Raw genomic sequence first — 16,555 nt, forward strand, 5'->3', positions numbered from 1 at the left:
TGATGCGTAAGAGGGTGTCGGGAAGCGAACGTCGAAAGGGGTTTGTGCGTCGAGTGTGTGCTTTCCTGTTGGTTGTGAGTGCAAAGTGTGTGTGTCAGTCGGACCGTTGCATGAAGCCGTGCAACTCCACGCGGAAGTGCGTGTTGGTGTGTTGGGCCGTTGTGGACCTAACATATCAAATGCCGCTGACTGAGCTCTCGGATTTCGGCTTTTTCCTTTGAGTTTGGCAATGCTCGAATCTTTCATGGTTGGCTATCATCCTTCCGCCAGCCACCATCCCCTGGGCCAACCCAGCCACGCACACCATCCGTCGTCATGAGTGAGGCTCCTGCAGAAGGCGCAATCGTAGAAGCGGCGAGCCAGGTGGCGTCCACATCCTACCAACCGCGTCCCGCACGCAAGCAGGTCACCAAGGCCAAGTTCGATGCCATCCGCGAAGCATTCAGCGCTAGGCCCGAGTCCGCAGGCACCTTCAACATCTGGTACGAAAACTACGCCGGCGTCGACAGGGAAGAGAACGAAGCTCAAAAGGCAAAGCGAGAGACGAGATGCGACATTGCTCGGGACTCTGGGTACACAAGAGCCGATATCACTCTCAAGACGCAGGCAGCACGTATGCAGCAAGGCGTCTCCATCAGCCCAGACGAAGCGGTCTACTGTTGCATCCACTTTGCGCGCGGTTGTTGTCCACACGGCGTCGAGTGCAACTTTCTTCATCGACTGCCTCGCTCCAACGACTTTCCTAGCCAGGGTCGTGACTGCTTCGGTCGCGAAAAGCTCGGCAACTACAAGGACGACATGAGCGGCACCGGCTCGCTCTCCAAGATCAATCGCACCCTGTACGTCGGTCGCATCCACGAAGAGCACGGCGTCTCCTTACCTTCTGCTCCTGCTAATGCTGCTTGGCGCGATGGCGGCAAAACACTAAAAGGAGGGCGCAGCATCAATGAAGTCAAGAAACACAGTGGTCCTCGTCAACGACAGGATCCAAAGACATATCGACCGCAGCACAACTCGGTGCGACCTGAGACTGACAACGCCACCGAACGTGTCATTCGACGTCATTTCAGCGAGTGGGGAGAGATCGACAAGCTGCGCGTTCTTACCGGCAAATCGTGTGCATTCGTCACGTTCAAGTACGAAGCCAACGCGCAGTTTGCAAAGGAAGCGATGCTCAATCAGTCGCTCGATCACAACGAGATCATCAATGTCAGGTGGGCCTCGGACGATCCCAATCCAGCAGCGCAGAAGCGCAATCAGGAGCAGATGCGACGTGCGGGAGAACGTGTCATCATGGCGGGCATGTCGTCGCAGGCCATCGAGGCTCAGCAGGCGCTACGCGCACTCGAAGGGCTTGAACACGAAGGAGGTGAGGATGTCCACTCAAAACGCCGAAGAATCGCTCAGCAGAGCTACGACCAGGAGCTACGCAGGCTTGAGGAGGAGAACGAACGTGGGTGGGCCGAGTTTGAGCGGGAAAGACAAGCCGCTGCCGCTGCAGTAGCAGTAGCAGCAGAAGGAGAAGCTCAAGGAAATCACCCTTTGGCCGCTGCAAGCAAGGCCAGTGCCTCCGGTTCGCTGCTCAATTCGGAGACAATGTCTCAAATAGCATCGCTTCAGACGCCTGCATCACTATCAAAAAAGCAATCTGCACCGTCGACGTCCAATGGGCTTGGTAGTCTAGCGGCGTACGGCAGCGACAGCGAAGATGAAGATAGCTAAACGCCGCGTTTCCCGCCAGATCACGGCGAGAGGACTCGATTTGACACCGAACGCTATTGCTATATTGTATTTGTACCGCCCAAAAACATTAGATACTGTTCTTCACAACAGTCCTGCACCATCCTTGCTATGAGTGAAGAGTGACATCTGGCAATAGCCCCATGAGACTGTTTTTTGGCGCGAAAGTGGGGGGTCTGTGTACGATCTCACATTCGTATCTTGCAGAAAATTCGAGAATCCGGGTCGGGCTGGCCCGTGCCAAAATTTACGCTGTTGTGCACAGCATGTGGAGCAATGCATGTCGTTCCTTGAGAAGGATGTCTGTTGCCCGTAGCCCTTGCACACACACTAGTGACCGCTGTTGTAGCACGTTCCTAAGTTGACGCTGTCTTTGCGTACAGTCCTGGACACGAAAGCATTTGAATCACTTCTGATCGCCGCAACCTTGACTAGGATGAGCAGCGTAACAACAACAAGTTACCGAGCGAGTATGTCGAACAGAGTATGAAGGGTCAAGGTCGTACGACCTTGGGTCTCGACACTCGGCTGGATTTCGAGCTGCGCGAGGGGTTGGAAGCCCTGTGAAGCCTGCTTAAAGACAAGTTTGAGGTCTGTGCATTGTTTCGACTTTTTCGAAGCGGAGCTCTGTGTTCCACAGTTGCGGGCTTGCCGGAATCGGCTTGCTGACTTTGCACGTCATGCTACAAAGTCGAGCCCTGATATAATAACTGCGTTCTCCTTTCCCCCGCTCACCATCAGCATCATCACCCTTACTTTGGAGATATCGCCTCACAACAAAACAAGCAAAGAAATCATGGAGGACACAACTTCCGCAAAACGAGCCGGATCGGCGGCTGACACCGAGGAAGACTTTTCCACGGTACCTACCACCACCGCTGCCTCGGAGAGTGGTTTCGAAGACCTCGCCATCTCCGAGACCGACTCGAACGTCCGTGTTGCAGCTTCCAACGACACGGATACCACTTCGTCGCCTTCTGGTGTTAACGAAGCGGTCCCTGCAGCGGCCTCCGCACGCACACCCGCCGAACCGGCATCCCACACCCGCGCAGACAGCACCTCTCTCAGCACCTCTTCTTCCGGTCTCGTCCTCTTCGATCTGACCGACAAACCCAACGGTACCGCCTGCTTCTCTCCGCACACCGTCAAGACCCTGCTCGATCTCAAACTGCTCAACGTCGGGTACGAACGTCAACGTCTCACCTTCGTCCAAGTTCGCAACGACCTCGCCTCGCGCATCGCCGACAACGTCACCGTCCCCGCACTCGAACTCTCCGACGGCTCCCACATCGTCGATTCGTGGAACATCGCAGAGTACCTCGAACGAAGACACCCCGACGGCCACAAGCTGTTCGGCGACTCGGCGACAAAGAGGTTGGCTGCGATGCTAAATCAGTTTGGCAAGACGGTGTTGGCTCCGCATATCGGACCGCTGGCGCAGAAAGGTGTGCACGGTATGTTGGACGAAGAGTCGAAGAGCTACTTTGCCGAAGTCAAGATCGGCAAGCAGAGGTGGGCCAAGGTGTCGAATATGGGACGGGAGGAGAGGGAGACGCATGTCCAGCAAGCGGTGGCCAAGTTGGAGGTCATCAATGCCATGTTGACCTGTGAAGGCACAGATTCTACCAGTGGCGGCGGAAGTGCTTCGCTGATAGGTGCGAGTGGAGGGAACGGTAGGAGTGCAAGTCGAAGCAGGCAGCCCGTGTGGTTGGCCGGTGGTGAGCAACCTACGCATGCCGACTTTGTGCTGTTCGGCTGGTACGTGTTCACCCGAGCTGCAGGCGAGAAGGTGGCCAAGGAGATCTGGTTCGCTCACAAACCGATCGGAAGGTGGGTCCAGGCCATGCTGGAGTGGTCGGGTGAGTTGGCGCATGATTTCGTCTAGAATTGCACGACGGTACTACCTTGCGATTGCGTTCGGTTCATATGTGTGCATTTAGAAGGTGACTGAGAGGACTGTGCGACCGACACCTTTGGTGACGTTGAGCAATGGCTCGATTCTAGCCTGCGGGTGTTTCTCTGCAAGAGTCTGCTTGAAGGGTTCAACACCACCTCCTACACCGAAGTAGATGACCTTTGCCGCCACCAGTGTCAACGCTGACCCGCCCGCGTAGCGACTCACCACGTCCACCAGTGCGGGGAGCGATTCCAACGAGTAGATCGTCTCGGACGTCAGGATCACATCCATCTTGCCGCCTAGTGTAGGTGGGAACTCGGACCACGCTCCCGAATGGAAGTTCAAGTGAATCCCACGTTGCGATAGGGATGCTGAGAAGGCAGCGACGAGGTCCGAGGTGATGGCGAGCTCGTTTTCGGAGTCAAAGTGATCCTGGCCTCTGCGGAGGAGTTCGTTGCGTTCGTGGGTGGTGTGTGCGGCTTCTGTGGAGGAGCGGTACGAGGCGGAGGAGGGTGAGGCGTACCAGGTCAGGAGCAGGTTCGGGAGGGTTACGAGCTGGAGAACTTGGGCGTTGTAGTCGGCGAGGTGGAATGTGAGGTTGAGCGGCCGATCCAAAGGTTCTTCGTTGAGTACTTGGGAGAGGATGAAGAGGGAAGGTAGCGCCGTTCCACAACCTAGCTCGAGGACGTTTTTGCAAGAGAGACGGGAGGACCAGCTGGACGGGCTAGCGGTAGAGTGGAGCGCGTCGAGCGTCTCGACAAGGTCCAACGCGCATTCCCACGTCTTGAGCCCGCCTTCATATACGCCGGGTATCAAGTCGGACTGCGCATCCACGTTCCCATTCCGATGTTGCGACGCTGTTCCATTCGCGCTGGCCTCGCCTTCCTCCTCCTCGTCGTCGTCGTCGTCGATGAGCATCTGAAACCGTGCATCGAACAGATCGCGCCGCAACAACCTATGCACTCTGCTGCTCTCCCTACCCGTACCGGGCAAGATGACATCGATGGCGGAGTAGGATATCCTTGAAGGCAAGTTTTGCAGCATCTCGTGTAACGAGTGGCTCTGGAACGGCGCTGCGGTCGTCTTCGACGTTGACGCCTGTGCCGAGATCGACGCAGTTGCTGTCGCTGACGGGATGGAAGGGTGCGGAGACGTGACGTACTCTTCGTCCATCTCCGAGTCATCGAATTGGAAGCCGAATGACATCTCGACGGCGAAGAATGATCGACTGCTACCTGATGGTATCGAGTCGTTCGTAATACGAGTTGAAGATGATGATGAGTCGCAGGATTCGATCGTAAAGAAAGAAGCCGGGGCCACGATGCGTGGTGAGAAATGTCCGTCTATCGAATAACAGCTTGCTGCGAGCTGAGAAGGATTGTTTGAACTTCTGGTAGAGTAGTGATCACCGTTGTCTACAGAGATGTCGAACGACGGTTGAGCGGGAAGAACTTGCTCATCGAACATGACGTTTCCGCAAACTCTAAAATTTTGGCGCGTCAACGTTCGATCTTCGGTTGGACCCTGAATTCTGCTGCCCCACCGTCCCGGCCTCCTCGACTCGACGACGGTGAGAGCATTTGGCCGCCCATCATCGCTTCGCTTCGATTCAGGCAGGTCACAGGCCTCATTCGCAGCTCAGACCATCGCACAGTCACTTAGCACGCAACTCTGAGCCGAGCTACTTTGGTCCATTCATCGTCTGCATTGCCGTCCGCCTAGAACAGATCGCGATCGGTCACACACCCCTCGCTAGCATTCTGTACATCCCTAACAAACTTGTACAGCCAGCCCCTCTTGTGCTTCTGGACAATCTTGGGTTTCCTCTCCTTGACCCACCACTGTCTCCTCTTCTCCATCTCCTCCTCACTTACATGAACGTTGATCTCGCGGGTGCTGGCATCGACGGTGATCCTGTCGCCATCCTGCACAAGAGCGATGGGACCTCCTTCGGCTGCTTCTGGGACGACGTGGCCGGTGCAGAAGCCATGCGAGGCGCCGGAGAAGCGACCGTCGGTGATCAGCGCTACCGTCTTGCCCAATCCGGCGCCCATGATGGCACCGGTAGGACCCAGCATCTCGGGCATTCCGGGACCACCTTTCGGTCCGACGTATCGGATGATGACGACGCTGCCATCCTTTACACGCCCTTCAGCAATGGCTTCGGTGATGCCGTCTTCCCCGTCGAACACAACAGCGGTGCCGTCAAAGTACAGTCCTTCCTTGCCGGTTAGCTTGGACACAGCGCCACCAGGACAGAGGGATCCGCGCATGATGGTCAAATGACCTGTAGCCTTGATCGGGTTGCTGAGCGGTCGGATGATATCTTGCGTCTCGAACTCGAGCGGTTCAACGTCGGCAAGGTTCTCGCGCATCGTCTTGCCGGTCACCGTCATGACATCGCCGTGCAGCAGATCCGTGTTCTCCAGGATGTATTTGAGCACACGTGGCACACCTCCGATCTTGTGAATATCCTCCATGTAGTACTTGCCTGAGGGCTTGACATCTGCCAGCATTGGCGTCCTGTCACCCAGCCTCTGGAAGTCGTCAATGGTGATGTCGATGTCACCAGCGCGAGCTACAGCAAGCAGATGAAGCACCGCATTCGTCGAACCACCAAGAACGTGCGTCATGACGATCGCATTCTCGAACGCCTCCTTGGTCATGATATCGCGCGGCTTGAGGTCCATTTCGAGGAGATTCTTGATGTAGCCTCCGACTCGAAGACACTCTTGCATCTTTTCAGGATAGACGGCTGGGATGCTGCTAGTCATGGGCAGGCCCATGCCCATAACTTCGATGGCGATAGACAACGTGTTGGCCGTGTACATGCCTCCACAAGCACCGGGACCGGGGCAAGCGTTTCGGATGAGGTCGACACGCTGCTCGGCGGTGATGAGACCTTTGGCGTATGCTCCTGTCGCTTCAAAGTTGTCAGCGACGTTGCAGGGGTCGCCCTTTTTCCTGCCGAGACCAGGCATGTCCATGCCGTGCCTGCCAGGCTGAATTGTTCCGCCGTACACAACGATGGACGGGCGGTTGTGACGCATACAAGCGATCAGGCAGCCTGGCATGTTCTTGTCACATCCCGGGATCGACACGTTGGCGTCATGGTACTGCGCCATCGTGATGGTCTCGATCGAGTCCGCAATGAGCTCCCTAGACGGAAGCGAATACTGCATGCCTGGACCGCCCATGGTGATCGCATCCGATACGCCCACCGTGTTGTTCTGCAGACCGACGAGCCCGACGGCTTCGCATCCCTGCTTGATCTTGCGGCCGAACTCGAGCAGGTGCGTGTTGCAAGGGTTGCCCTCCCACCATACGGACGAGATGCCGACTTGAGGCTTCGCAAGGTCTTCCACGCTGAGACCACATGCGTGAAGCATGGACTGGGCAGCTCCCTTGTCGTCAGACTGCGTAATGTATCTGCTGATCCTGTTGAGGACGGGAGCGGATGCGCCGTTGGCGCGGGACGCGGTGGTGCGCAGCTCGACTTCTCCTCCGTTTGCCATGGTTGCGATTGGTGCGACTGGATCGATCTGTAGATCCGTGAAGGGAACAAAGATGTTGGTCGGGGTGATGGGGAAGGAGGACAAGATGATACCTGGGTCCCACGCGCGACCTGATCTGCTTTTCAGCTGAAGGAGTGTCTCTGGCTAAACTTGACTGTTCGAAGAGGATGCACAGACGGCGGAACAGCTTTGGCCAAGCTGACGTTGGCCCCCACACCGTTTTTGCGGGGGAAGAGGCACAACCGGCGTGGGGGTCGTTACTAGCAAAAGAAGGACCGGCACTTGAGCACGCGCAGAGTCCAATGCCTTGTTTGCCGACGAATTTGTCGTTCGTGCGCCGAGCAATTGACCGAACCGAGGCATCAGCCAATCCCGCGCCGCTCATTACACCAGAGAGACCTTCAAGCTGTGACTACTTAGACGCTTTTTGCTGTCAGCTCGGTTGGATTTCTTTCAGACATCGTAGTCCGTTTGAACGGGATCTCGGTTTATTTCCAATACCCCATGGGGCGAGCGTCAACGGCATTCAGGCAGAACAAATCAGGGCAGTCGAAGGCTCCAGACTCTCAAAGTGGGGGCGGATCCCCGCGCCGACTTCGCTTGTTCTGGCTTGCTCTCTTTTTTCTCAGGCCCCATCGTCCGCAGCTACGGTGTAACATTCCTCCCAAAATATGTCGTCTCTTGCTCGCGTGGGTTTTTCGACCCTCGCGTTTCAGACGTCAGCTGCAAAGTAAACAAGCTGTCCAACTTTGTTTGAAGGCGATCTCAATTTGCCGCCCCCTCTCGCACATGGAATCCGCCGTTTTGGCCTTACTTATTTGCATACGCCGTCTGGGGACGCACGAGGCTCTATGCAATGCTTCCTACTTGGACCGAGATCCGGCGTTGACATATCATTGGTGGTGTCGTCGCTCATACGTGAGAAAAAGAAGCGTGCTTGTAGACGATTTTTGCCGAGACAGCTCGCTTATGAGGTTTCAATGAGGCTCCTTTTTCCCGTCCACTTGGGACCCCGAGACGGTGAGGGAACACTTCAATTCACCTCGGACTAGGGCGTTGCGAGAAGATGGACCATTACGATTGGGCAAGCCAGACAGAAGGAAAATACAATCAAGTGGATGGTATCAAAGGGAGAGAGAATATCGTTGAGGAAAGGTGAATGCTCCAAGCCCTTCGGCGAGCAATTCCTCCTAAGGCGACCGTTCATACGAAAGACCACTGGATATCGATCACGCCAACCTCCAAGCTCGCCAGCTCCTTGAACAGCGAAGTAGTCATATCAAGACTAGTGTGTTCGCATCCCGGGCACAGATCCGCCACGCTTGCATCCACACACTTTCCCTTATGGCAAACTTTTACCGTATCAAAGCAATGCGATCCATCGTCGTAGATATCCTTCGAAAGAGCTACGATCTTGTCGCCTGGAGTGTTCCACTTTCCACAGGCACCTTGGTTGGGGCTGAAGAAGGTGCCTTTGCCTTCGTACGTGCCGTCGCTGGAGGAGGAAGTGTAGGCTTGGTGCGGTTTCGTCTTGGTGTGTTTAGTTTTGTGATGCACGTGCGACTTTTGTCGGTGATGACGACCAGAGTGCTTTTGGGATCGGTGATGCCTGTGGCGGTGTTTTCGCGCTCGCCCTTCGAGCGTGGCGTCATCGGACGAGTCTTCTTCCTCGGCTTCGACATCGATCTTCTCGACATCTGCGGTTGCTGCTGCGTCATCGACTCGTTTGGCTAGTGGCAAGTTTCCGTTTGAAGATGACACGGACGACGCTGCATCGGAGCGCGCAAGCAGTAGTGCAGAGGATGAGGAGGAAGATCCTACGTCGATGGTAAGACTTTGAGCGCTAGAGGCGGCCACGATGAGCGAAGCGCAGAGCGCTATCAAAGAAAGCCTCATGGTGATTGATGGTAGCTGTGAGGTTGCTGGTTGTGTTCAAAGGCGTTTAATGTGTGGTCGATGAAAGAACTCGAGTTTCGCTTTAGTGTGATTCGCTTGCTTTGACGTATGACATGTAAGGACCGGCAGCAGGTAGGTGATGGAAGAAAGAGTAGCATACAAGGGCAGAGGTGAGGATGAAAGAAAGGGGAAGTGCGGCCCAAATGGTGACGAATGACACAAACCCACGTTTTCTTAATAAGGATTTGACGAGCAGCATATCACCTCGAATCGATCAGCGTCGGACCTACCAAACTGGTACCGCTACTTCATACGCAAGCAAGCTCCTATTCCCTCACCTGCAGCTTAAAGTGCTTCGACAACCCCACTTTTGCTCCGAGAGATCTCGAGGCTCAGAGCGTCAAAGCAGTCACAACACGTCACGGAATCGCGGAAGCAGAAAAAAAAACTTGCTGTACGCTGTTCTACGGTGGAAGAGCGGGGTGCGAAATGGGATCAACACCTACGGAAAACGATCGACGACGTGCATGTCCCTCCTCCCTTGCCTCTTCGCGACCAAGCACGTTTCCCTGGACTATACTTGACCGCTAACGTTATCCGATTCCATCTCCGCAACGCCGCTTGCTCATCTGACCCTGCCGATCATGTTTGCGTCATCAATTGCCAATATGCTACGCACAATGGCAGAAGCCGTGGTGCGTAGATGTACAACCAGAGGTGATGAACGAGTCGGATGATGACCTTCCGGCGGAAACAAGGTCGCGTCGCTTGGCCGCGGGAAAAGGTACGCGAGGCGAGCCTTGTGCTTCGACATCGTTCCTCGTTCTATTCACCTTCTCGAAGCGACACTGGTGTACTGTGTCTGCAACTTCATTTCTCGACTTGCACGTTGGATTTCATGGCTGCTTGCCTCGAGCCGACCAAGTGTTGGTCTCGGAGACGCGTCCCTGTAACCCCCTTTTGAGGCTGTTGTGTCGATTTCTCCAAATTTCGCGCTCCGACGCCGAGGGGTGCCGCTCCTACTCCCCAACTTCGGCCGTCGTTCGCTTCGGCGCATCGCTGCTCCGTCTTCGGAATGCCTGACCACAACCTGCTTCTGATCGATTTGGCTCTGGCGGGTCGTCGCTCCAACTCCGGACTTGCATCGCCACTCCATTCTCCATCTTCTTTGTTCATGATGCTCACAGGAGGGAATCAATGATGGGAACGGAAATTTGCAAAAAGAAATGCATTGACGGGGACTCGAACCCCGGTCGAGTCGAAATCGGTTTTCACGTCTATGGCAGACGATGAGTGGCAACGACTCATGATACCCCTACACTATCAATGCTCGTTCATAATTGTGCTGACTTGCATTGTACATATATAACTGTGCCATGGTCTCTTCGGCCTTCCTTCGTCCAAGGCCGTAGAGCATTGATCATGACTTGGCGGTTCTTGACATCTCAGCAGCGATTCAGGGCTCAAGGAGGTGTTTTACGGTCTCATTCCGTTAATAATGCTCGAATACAATCTATTCGGGTAGAGAGAACGTTATCGACAACGATAGGTATACTTAGAATCATTGACATCCTTGCCGAAAAGGGGGCCAAGAAAAGTTGCAACAGGAATGCATAGCGACCCTCACGAATGCTTGCCATTCGCATTTACATCCACTAATCCAACGAGACGCAGTCTCGAATGGACGAACAGCGTGGAAAACAAGAACTGCGAAAGTTGATGGTCGTACAGCGGCAGATGCCGGTACCCTTGCTGTAAAGCGCCGACCGAGACCGAATAGGCTGCAACGCTTTCGGCGTCGATCGACGACGCCGACGACGCCGATGACGAGCCGCTGTCCGATGCATCGTCGTTGCTTGCGGCACCTGCATTGACCGTCTTGCTAGTGGCGCTGGTCGATCCCAATGATTGTTGAGAGCCAGGCTCGGCCGTGGTCGGGGTGCTTGTGTCGGATGAAGCCTTGCCGATCGCCGTATGTTCAACGTTGTGATCCCCCAAGTCGTCGTCGAAGATCTCGAAGCGAACAAAGCAGAGGTCTAGTAGGCCACGGCTGAGTCGCTCCAACTCTGGATGTGCCAATGCGTCCCCGGACTCGGATGCTTTGCAAGCTTCTATTAACGCCAGAAGCTCGCTGCTAGCGCCCGCGGGCACATCGATGAGCACACTCATCGACGTATGCCATTCAGGACTGAAACCATTCCCCTTCACGGTGGGGGTCCTCAGTAGATGGCTCGGTGCCAAGACCCTCTCCTTTGCATCCAATTTGCGGATCGATGCTGAGCCGACTCGTTCTCTTTGGGTCGGAGGAGCAGTCTCTGCAGCATCTGCTTGCTGTTCGCGTTCTGCCACTTCAGGCGATCTTGTGGCGTCGGAGTCGTCGTCGGCACATTCCTCGGGCGCAGTGGTCTGCTGATCTGTAGTGGCACTGGCAGACGTCTTACCGCTGTTCTTGGACGCCTGAGGTAGGACACTCTCCATTGCTTCTCCGTGCGACGAGGCTTTCTCCAACAGACCTTTAGGCTGCTTGCCCCAACAGCCAGGAGCCAGCAACGAAACCACGACAAAGGGATCGATGGGCTCGCGGATGTCCTGACCCGCCTGCGCCTTGTCCTTATCTTTGCCAGCAACGGCCTTGGTCTTCTTTGGCAATTGCTGAGCTGAGACGATGCTGAGATCGAGACGGAAGCGCACAGCTTTGCTCTGCATGATCTTACCCTGTTCTTTGGTGCGCAGCGCTGCTGGTTTGAGAACATACCCGCATCGACCGTTGCGGCTAAACATCGCTTGGTTGAGTTCGAAGCCCAAATCTGTTGTTTGCCAGTTGAGCGCTACAAGCTGGCACCCGGTCGCCCACATTTCGAGGGGGATGAAGTTTCGGCTAGCGTGCAATCTGGCAAAGCTCAACATCGAAGGATAGATGCGGGTGAGGTGAGAGCGATTGTGCTTGATCAGCGCTTCGTTCGAGATGGGGTCGCGAATCAGTTTGTGGGCGGTCTTCTCCGACAACGAGACCATGTGTTGGGTCGCATACGTCTCTTTCTTGTTGAACCCGCGACACTTGACGCCGACGGTGTAAATGAGCAGCGACGCGAGTGCCGTCGACATCATCTTCTTGGCATGCTTGCCGCCTCGATCGACAGCATCCTGCTTTGCCCGCTTTGAGCTGTCCCTATCGATGCCATTATCAGATGCGTCGCTAGAACGATATCCCGAGGAGTCGGCGGCTTTTGCGTTGCGCCTAGTGACGCGACGAACGAGGTGTTTGGCGCTTGCAAGGCGTGATTCGACCTCCGAATCGGTTGTGCTGGTAGTGTCTGTGGCAGATGTGGGAGGCTCGAGCACCATGGTAGGAATCACACTGGTGCCGTTCGTGAGCTTGGTTGCCGAATTCAACGCTTCGGCCGGCTGTTGCAGAGGAGGAGCTCGCAGACCGTCGGCAGCTGCCACATTTTTTGCCTTGACTAGTACCTTGAACTTGAGCATCTCTGGCGAGGGAAGTTCGTCCGCGGCGTCTGGTTTCCTTTGAGGATCCAGTGGCTGACCCAAGAGCATCTCGCCGAGAGTATCTTTGAGGATGCGCGCCATGACATCCTGCTGTGGCGGATCGGCATGCACCTCGAGACTGAGGATGAGGGGATAGGGCGAGGTGATAAAGGCGTATCGAGCAATGGCGCTAATGACATCTTGGAAAGGCACACGACTGGTGAGGGTGCGGCCATGCGTGATCTGCGGAACGTTGTTCGGACCGTCCCAGCAGTCGAGCTCGACACTTCGCGCACCTTGCAAAAGCGCACGGATGTAGCCCTCGACAGTGCTATCCCCCTTCCACTGGCCTCCGACGAGATAGGTATTGTGGCTGGAGCTGATGTAGTACTCGCTGAGAGGTCGGGTCATATCGTGTTGCACGGTCGACTTCCGCAGGTGGGCGGCCACCTTTCTGGTGTTGGCCACAGAGTGGTTTGCACCTGCTGCGATAAGTTCGTCGGTGGTATCAGCAAATGCACGCGAAGGTGTACGTTGCTGCAGACGCTGATCGTCACCAGGTTGAGTCACATCTCTCGAACCGGGAGCAGAAGGCTTGGCAAGCACCGGAATGTCTACGGGATCAGAGACCATGGTAGAGAAGAGCGGGAGCTGATCCAGCAATGGCGGATTGTCGGAAGACGAGAGAAAGTCGAGAAAGCCATCGTAGTCCATCTGAGCCCTTTCAGTAGGCGCGTCGGCCAGATGTGAGGTGGACAGACGACTGTTGCAGTGCCGGCGGAACAGGTCGTCGATCTGACTGTCGGAAAAGCTGCGATTGCCCTGCTCATTGCGAACGAACCGTCGGAAGCTCTCGGTCGAGATGGCTCGCGTACGGCAAGACTCTGATCCTACAGTCAGACTAGTCTGACTGACTGCAGGAGCAGGCTCGTGTGGTTCGCTCGATGCCACAGACGCGCTCGAAGTGTCCTCAGGACCAAGTGCTTGCTGTGGAGGGCCTTGGCCCTGACGAGATGCATCCGATCTTCGTCTAGGCTGCTCCAAGGGCTGGTCGGCCCAGGCAGCAAAGATGGTCTGAACATCTGATCTCTGCTTGAGGAGCGAAACAAAATGCTGAAAGTCTTGAAAATCGAGGAAGCCACGATTGCGCCAGTCTGCGAGGTTGAAGCAGCGCCGAAGGTGTGCCTTGTTGGATTCAATGCCAAGTCGACGGCATAGCAACATGACTTCCTCGATGGAGAGCTTTTCGTCGTTGGACTGGTCCGCATCCTTCCAGTGATGGCGCATCCATAGGTGACGACGATGCTCGATGCTCGAGGACGCGCCCACGGAGCCGAGAAGTTCTCTCCGTAGGGATTGCAAATGGAGCAGGCTCGCTCGCCATCTTGACAATGATTGATCGGACAGAGCGATTAAATGCAATGCTTTGTAGATGCCGGCGTTCTGGTAGATGATGGTGAGCCAGCGCGGTTCGTGTGCGGAAGAGATGTTGAGTGAGGTGCGGTAGGATGCAGCAGAGGGTCCGAAACGGACTTCACGGATGGATTCGAGGTTGACGCGATTATTCTTCTTTGACTCCCAGAGGATCTGTCCACGGTCCGGATCGAGCTTGAAGGTACGTGGTTTGACTTTTTTGTGGGTGACCTTGAGCATTTGTTCTCCTTCGGGCAGTAAAAGTTCATTGATGGCATCAGAGGCCGATACAGTTGTGGCGGCAGAGCTCATAGAGGCCGTAGAACTCATCGTGCTAGCTTGTGCAGGATTGATGTCTCCACTTTCAGCTCTGGCTGCGGCCTGAAAGCTGGCCCGCATTCCGTTGGAAGGTGAAGGAACTGGACTGTTGTCATCGCTGGCTGGATGCGGTTGGCGCTCTGCCGGAATTGGAGGAGATGGAGCCGAAGAGTTCGGTGCTGTCACTGAGATGGCAGATGGAGATACCACAAGCGGTGCGTTGGCATCTGAACGCCTTGACAAGCTTCGAGAGAGCGTGTTTTGCTGGGGCTCGCCTTCTGCTGATATGCTGCCTGATCTCATCTTGCGATACGTTTCGCTGGCACGTCGCTGATGGTAGAGTCGATCGGTGAGACCCGCGACACTGCTCGACAGGGTACGTGCAATGCCGGGGCTTTTTGGAGGTGATGCGCTCGGACTTGGAGGTGTGTTGAGGACGTTTTGCGACGATAGACTTGGCGGACGATGTGTTGCACCGACTTTCGGCGTGGCGATGGGCTGAGCCAGCGTCCTGCGTGCAGCTGCTTCGTATGACAACGGACCATTGCTAGAGCCTCCACTGAAAGATCTTGGTGGAGGAGCAAAGCTAGGACGCTCGGTCTCCTCAAAGGTATGATGAAACGAGATCATATTGGTACCCTCCTGCGATAAGGGAATCTGCGAAGGACCAGCTGCGTTGAGGTCAGCATGGTCATCGGATGGTCTGCGAAGCAAAGACCGGAGCCATGACCGCACAGAGAGATTTCTTGCTCTGTCAGATGCAGCATGGTGATCGTGCGCCGACATTGTATCGCGCTATGTAGAGGTTGCGAGCATGCTTGGGAGGATTGAGCAGACGCGGGACAAGTCAACGCTCGAGCCTGCGGAGCTGAATGACGCGATTGGGCTTCGAGCAGAGCAGCAACCGCTCTCGCATTGCCTGTTCCCGCAGGGTTTCGCGACCGAAGAGGTGGTGATGGTGGGGAGGAGACAAGGAGAAGCAACAACGAGATGGCTGTGCTTGTGCGAGGATGTCCGTGCTCAGCGTTTGAAGCGTGATATGCAGGCGGAGCAGGCCGTGCATTTCCACAAGCCTGTCAAAAAACACAGCCGAGATCAAAATGGGCGGAACGCTTTATCTGGTTCCCGATTCACGTTCCGCAGCGGACCGATTCAAGATGGTGGGCATGCGACTCCAACTCGCTTGAAATTTTCGAGCTGCAGCTTCATTCAGCTTTACGAATCTCAACTTTTTCGCCATTTCTTCTCAAGGGTCCTCCCTGCCTGCCACCACACCTCCAAGGCCCATTTGCAACCATGTTCAAACGCGTGGCCAAAGCCACGAGCAAGAAGGCCGACGTCGAAGACCTCAAGGATGCGACAGGGGATGACACCGCCGTTGGCATCGACAGGCTAGTCGACGAATCTTCCAGCTCAGAAGGCGAAGACTCTGACGGCGACGATGACGATGACGACAGCGAGGATGAGGAGCAGGAGCAGGAGCAGGAGCAGGACGAGAATGTCAGTGATGCCAAGCGTAAGCGCTCCAAGGATCAGGAACCAGAGCAGGACGATGCTGAGGCTCAAGTCTCGATAGCAGATGCCATCCAGGATCCCATCTACGTCCCAACAGAGGGTGAAAAGAAGCATGGCGTGTTTGCATCCCGTTGCATCGTCTGCGAGGCTGCCGTGCTCAAAACAGCCAATCTTGTCACCGCTCATCTCGAAGCCAAGGCGCACAAGCGACGCATGGAACGCTTCCAAAAGTATGTCGAGCATCAGCTATCAGACGCGCAGCGCAAGGCCCTCGATGCAAGAGACGCTGTCGAGCAGATGGACGAATGGAAAGCAGAGCAGGACGAACTCGAACGCAAGAAGCTAGCAGATGCTCCCCCAAGCAAGAAAGCCCTTGCCAAGAAGCAGAAAGCCGCCGAGTTCCGCCAGAAGAAGAAGGAGCAAGCATTGAAGAGGAAGGCTAAGAAGGCAGCAGAAGAAGGCACCGAGTCGACAAATACCAAGTCCAACGACAAGAAGACATCAAAGACTACCAAGGCGGACAAGTCAGACAAGACTGGCTCACCAGCCAAGAAGGCCAAATATCAGGCGGTCTAGAGCAATCATCACAGTGGCGGCGTCGTACCATATACCCTTTCTTGCACGACACTGGATTCTCATTCGTCCTATCACCAACATCATTGTACAACTATCAGTCATCTCAGCTACATGTTCAGACTTCCCATGCATTTCACAAACGATCAAGGCAGACGCAAATTTTCAGATTGAGAGTATTTTGGTTCGATAGGCACAAGGTTCA

The 16,555-nt window shown here is 55.4% G+C and overlaps 5 protein-coding genes and 1 non-coding gene across 6 annotated transcripts; 3 read left to right on the plus strand and 3 right to left on the minus strand.

The window, feature by feature from the left end:
* Positions 1-315: 315 nt before the first annotated feature.
* On the plus strand, positions 316-1,722 carry PHSY_005151 (hypothetical protein; the record flags this gene model as incomplete). Its single annotated transcript, XM_012335762.1, has 1 exon — positions 316-1,722. One exon carries the CDS (start codon positions 316-318, stop codon positions 1,720-1,722), a length of 1,407 nt encoding a protein of 468 aa, XP_012191152.1.
* An 814-nt stretch (positions 1,723-2,536) lies between these two features.
* Positions 2,537-3,625, plus strand: PHSY_005152 (hypothetical protein; the record flags this gene model as incomplete). The annotated part of the gene is made up of 1 exon (XM_012335763.1): positions 2,537-3,625. The coding sequence occupies one exon, from the start codon at positions 2,537-2,539 to the stop codon at positions 3,623-3,625; it is 1,089 nt and encodes a 362-aa protein (XP_012191153.1).
* Positions 3,626-3,676: 51 nt separating this feature from the next.
* Positions 3,677-9,048, minus strand: PHSY_005153 (dihydroxy-acid dehydratase; the record flags this gene model as incomplete). The annotated part of the gene is made up of 3 exons (XM_012335764.1): positions 3,677-5,120; positions 5,384-7,179; positions 8,512-9,048. The coding sequence occupies 3 exons, from the start codon at positions 9,046-9,048 to the stop codon at positions 3,677-3,679; spliced, it is 3,777 nt and encodes a 1,258-aa protein (XP_012191154.1).
* Positions 9,049-10,275: 1,227 nt separating this feature from the next.
* Positions 10,276-10,378, minus strand: PHSY_007637. The gene has a single exon. It is a non-coding gene; the product is annotated as a tRNA-Gly (tRNA).
* A 293-nt stretch (positions 10,379-10,671) lies between these two features.
* On the minus strand, positions 10,672-15,048 carry PHSY_005154 (hypothetical protein; the record flags this gene model as incomplete). Its single annotated transcript, XM_012335765.1, has 1 exon — positions 10,672-15,048. One exon carries the CDS (start codon positions 15,046-15,048, stop codon positions 10,672-10,674), a length of 4,377 nt encoding a protein of 1,458 aa, XP_012191155.1.
* Positions 15,049-15,558: 510 nt separating this feature from the next.
* On the plus strand, positions 15,559-16,353 carry PHSY_005155 (hypothetical protein; the record flags this gene model as incomplete). Its single annotated transcript, XM_012335766.1, has 1 exon — positions 15,559-16,353. The coding sequence occupies one exon, from the start codon at positions 15,559-15,561 to the stop codon at positions 16,351-16,353; it is 795 nt and encodes a 264-aa protein (XP_012191156.1).
* Between the last annotated feature and the right edge of the window lie 202 nt (positions 16,354-16,555).

Source organism: Pseudozyma hubeiensis (genome assembly GCF_000403515.1).
Source record: "Pseudozyma hubeiensis SY62 DNA, scaffold: PHS47, whole genome shotgun sequence".
NCBI lineage: Eukaryota > Fungi > Basidiomycota > Ustilaginomycetes > Ustilaginales > Ustilaginaceae > Pseudozyma > Pseudozyma hubeiensis.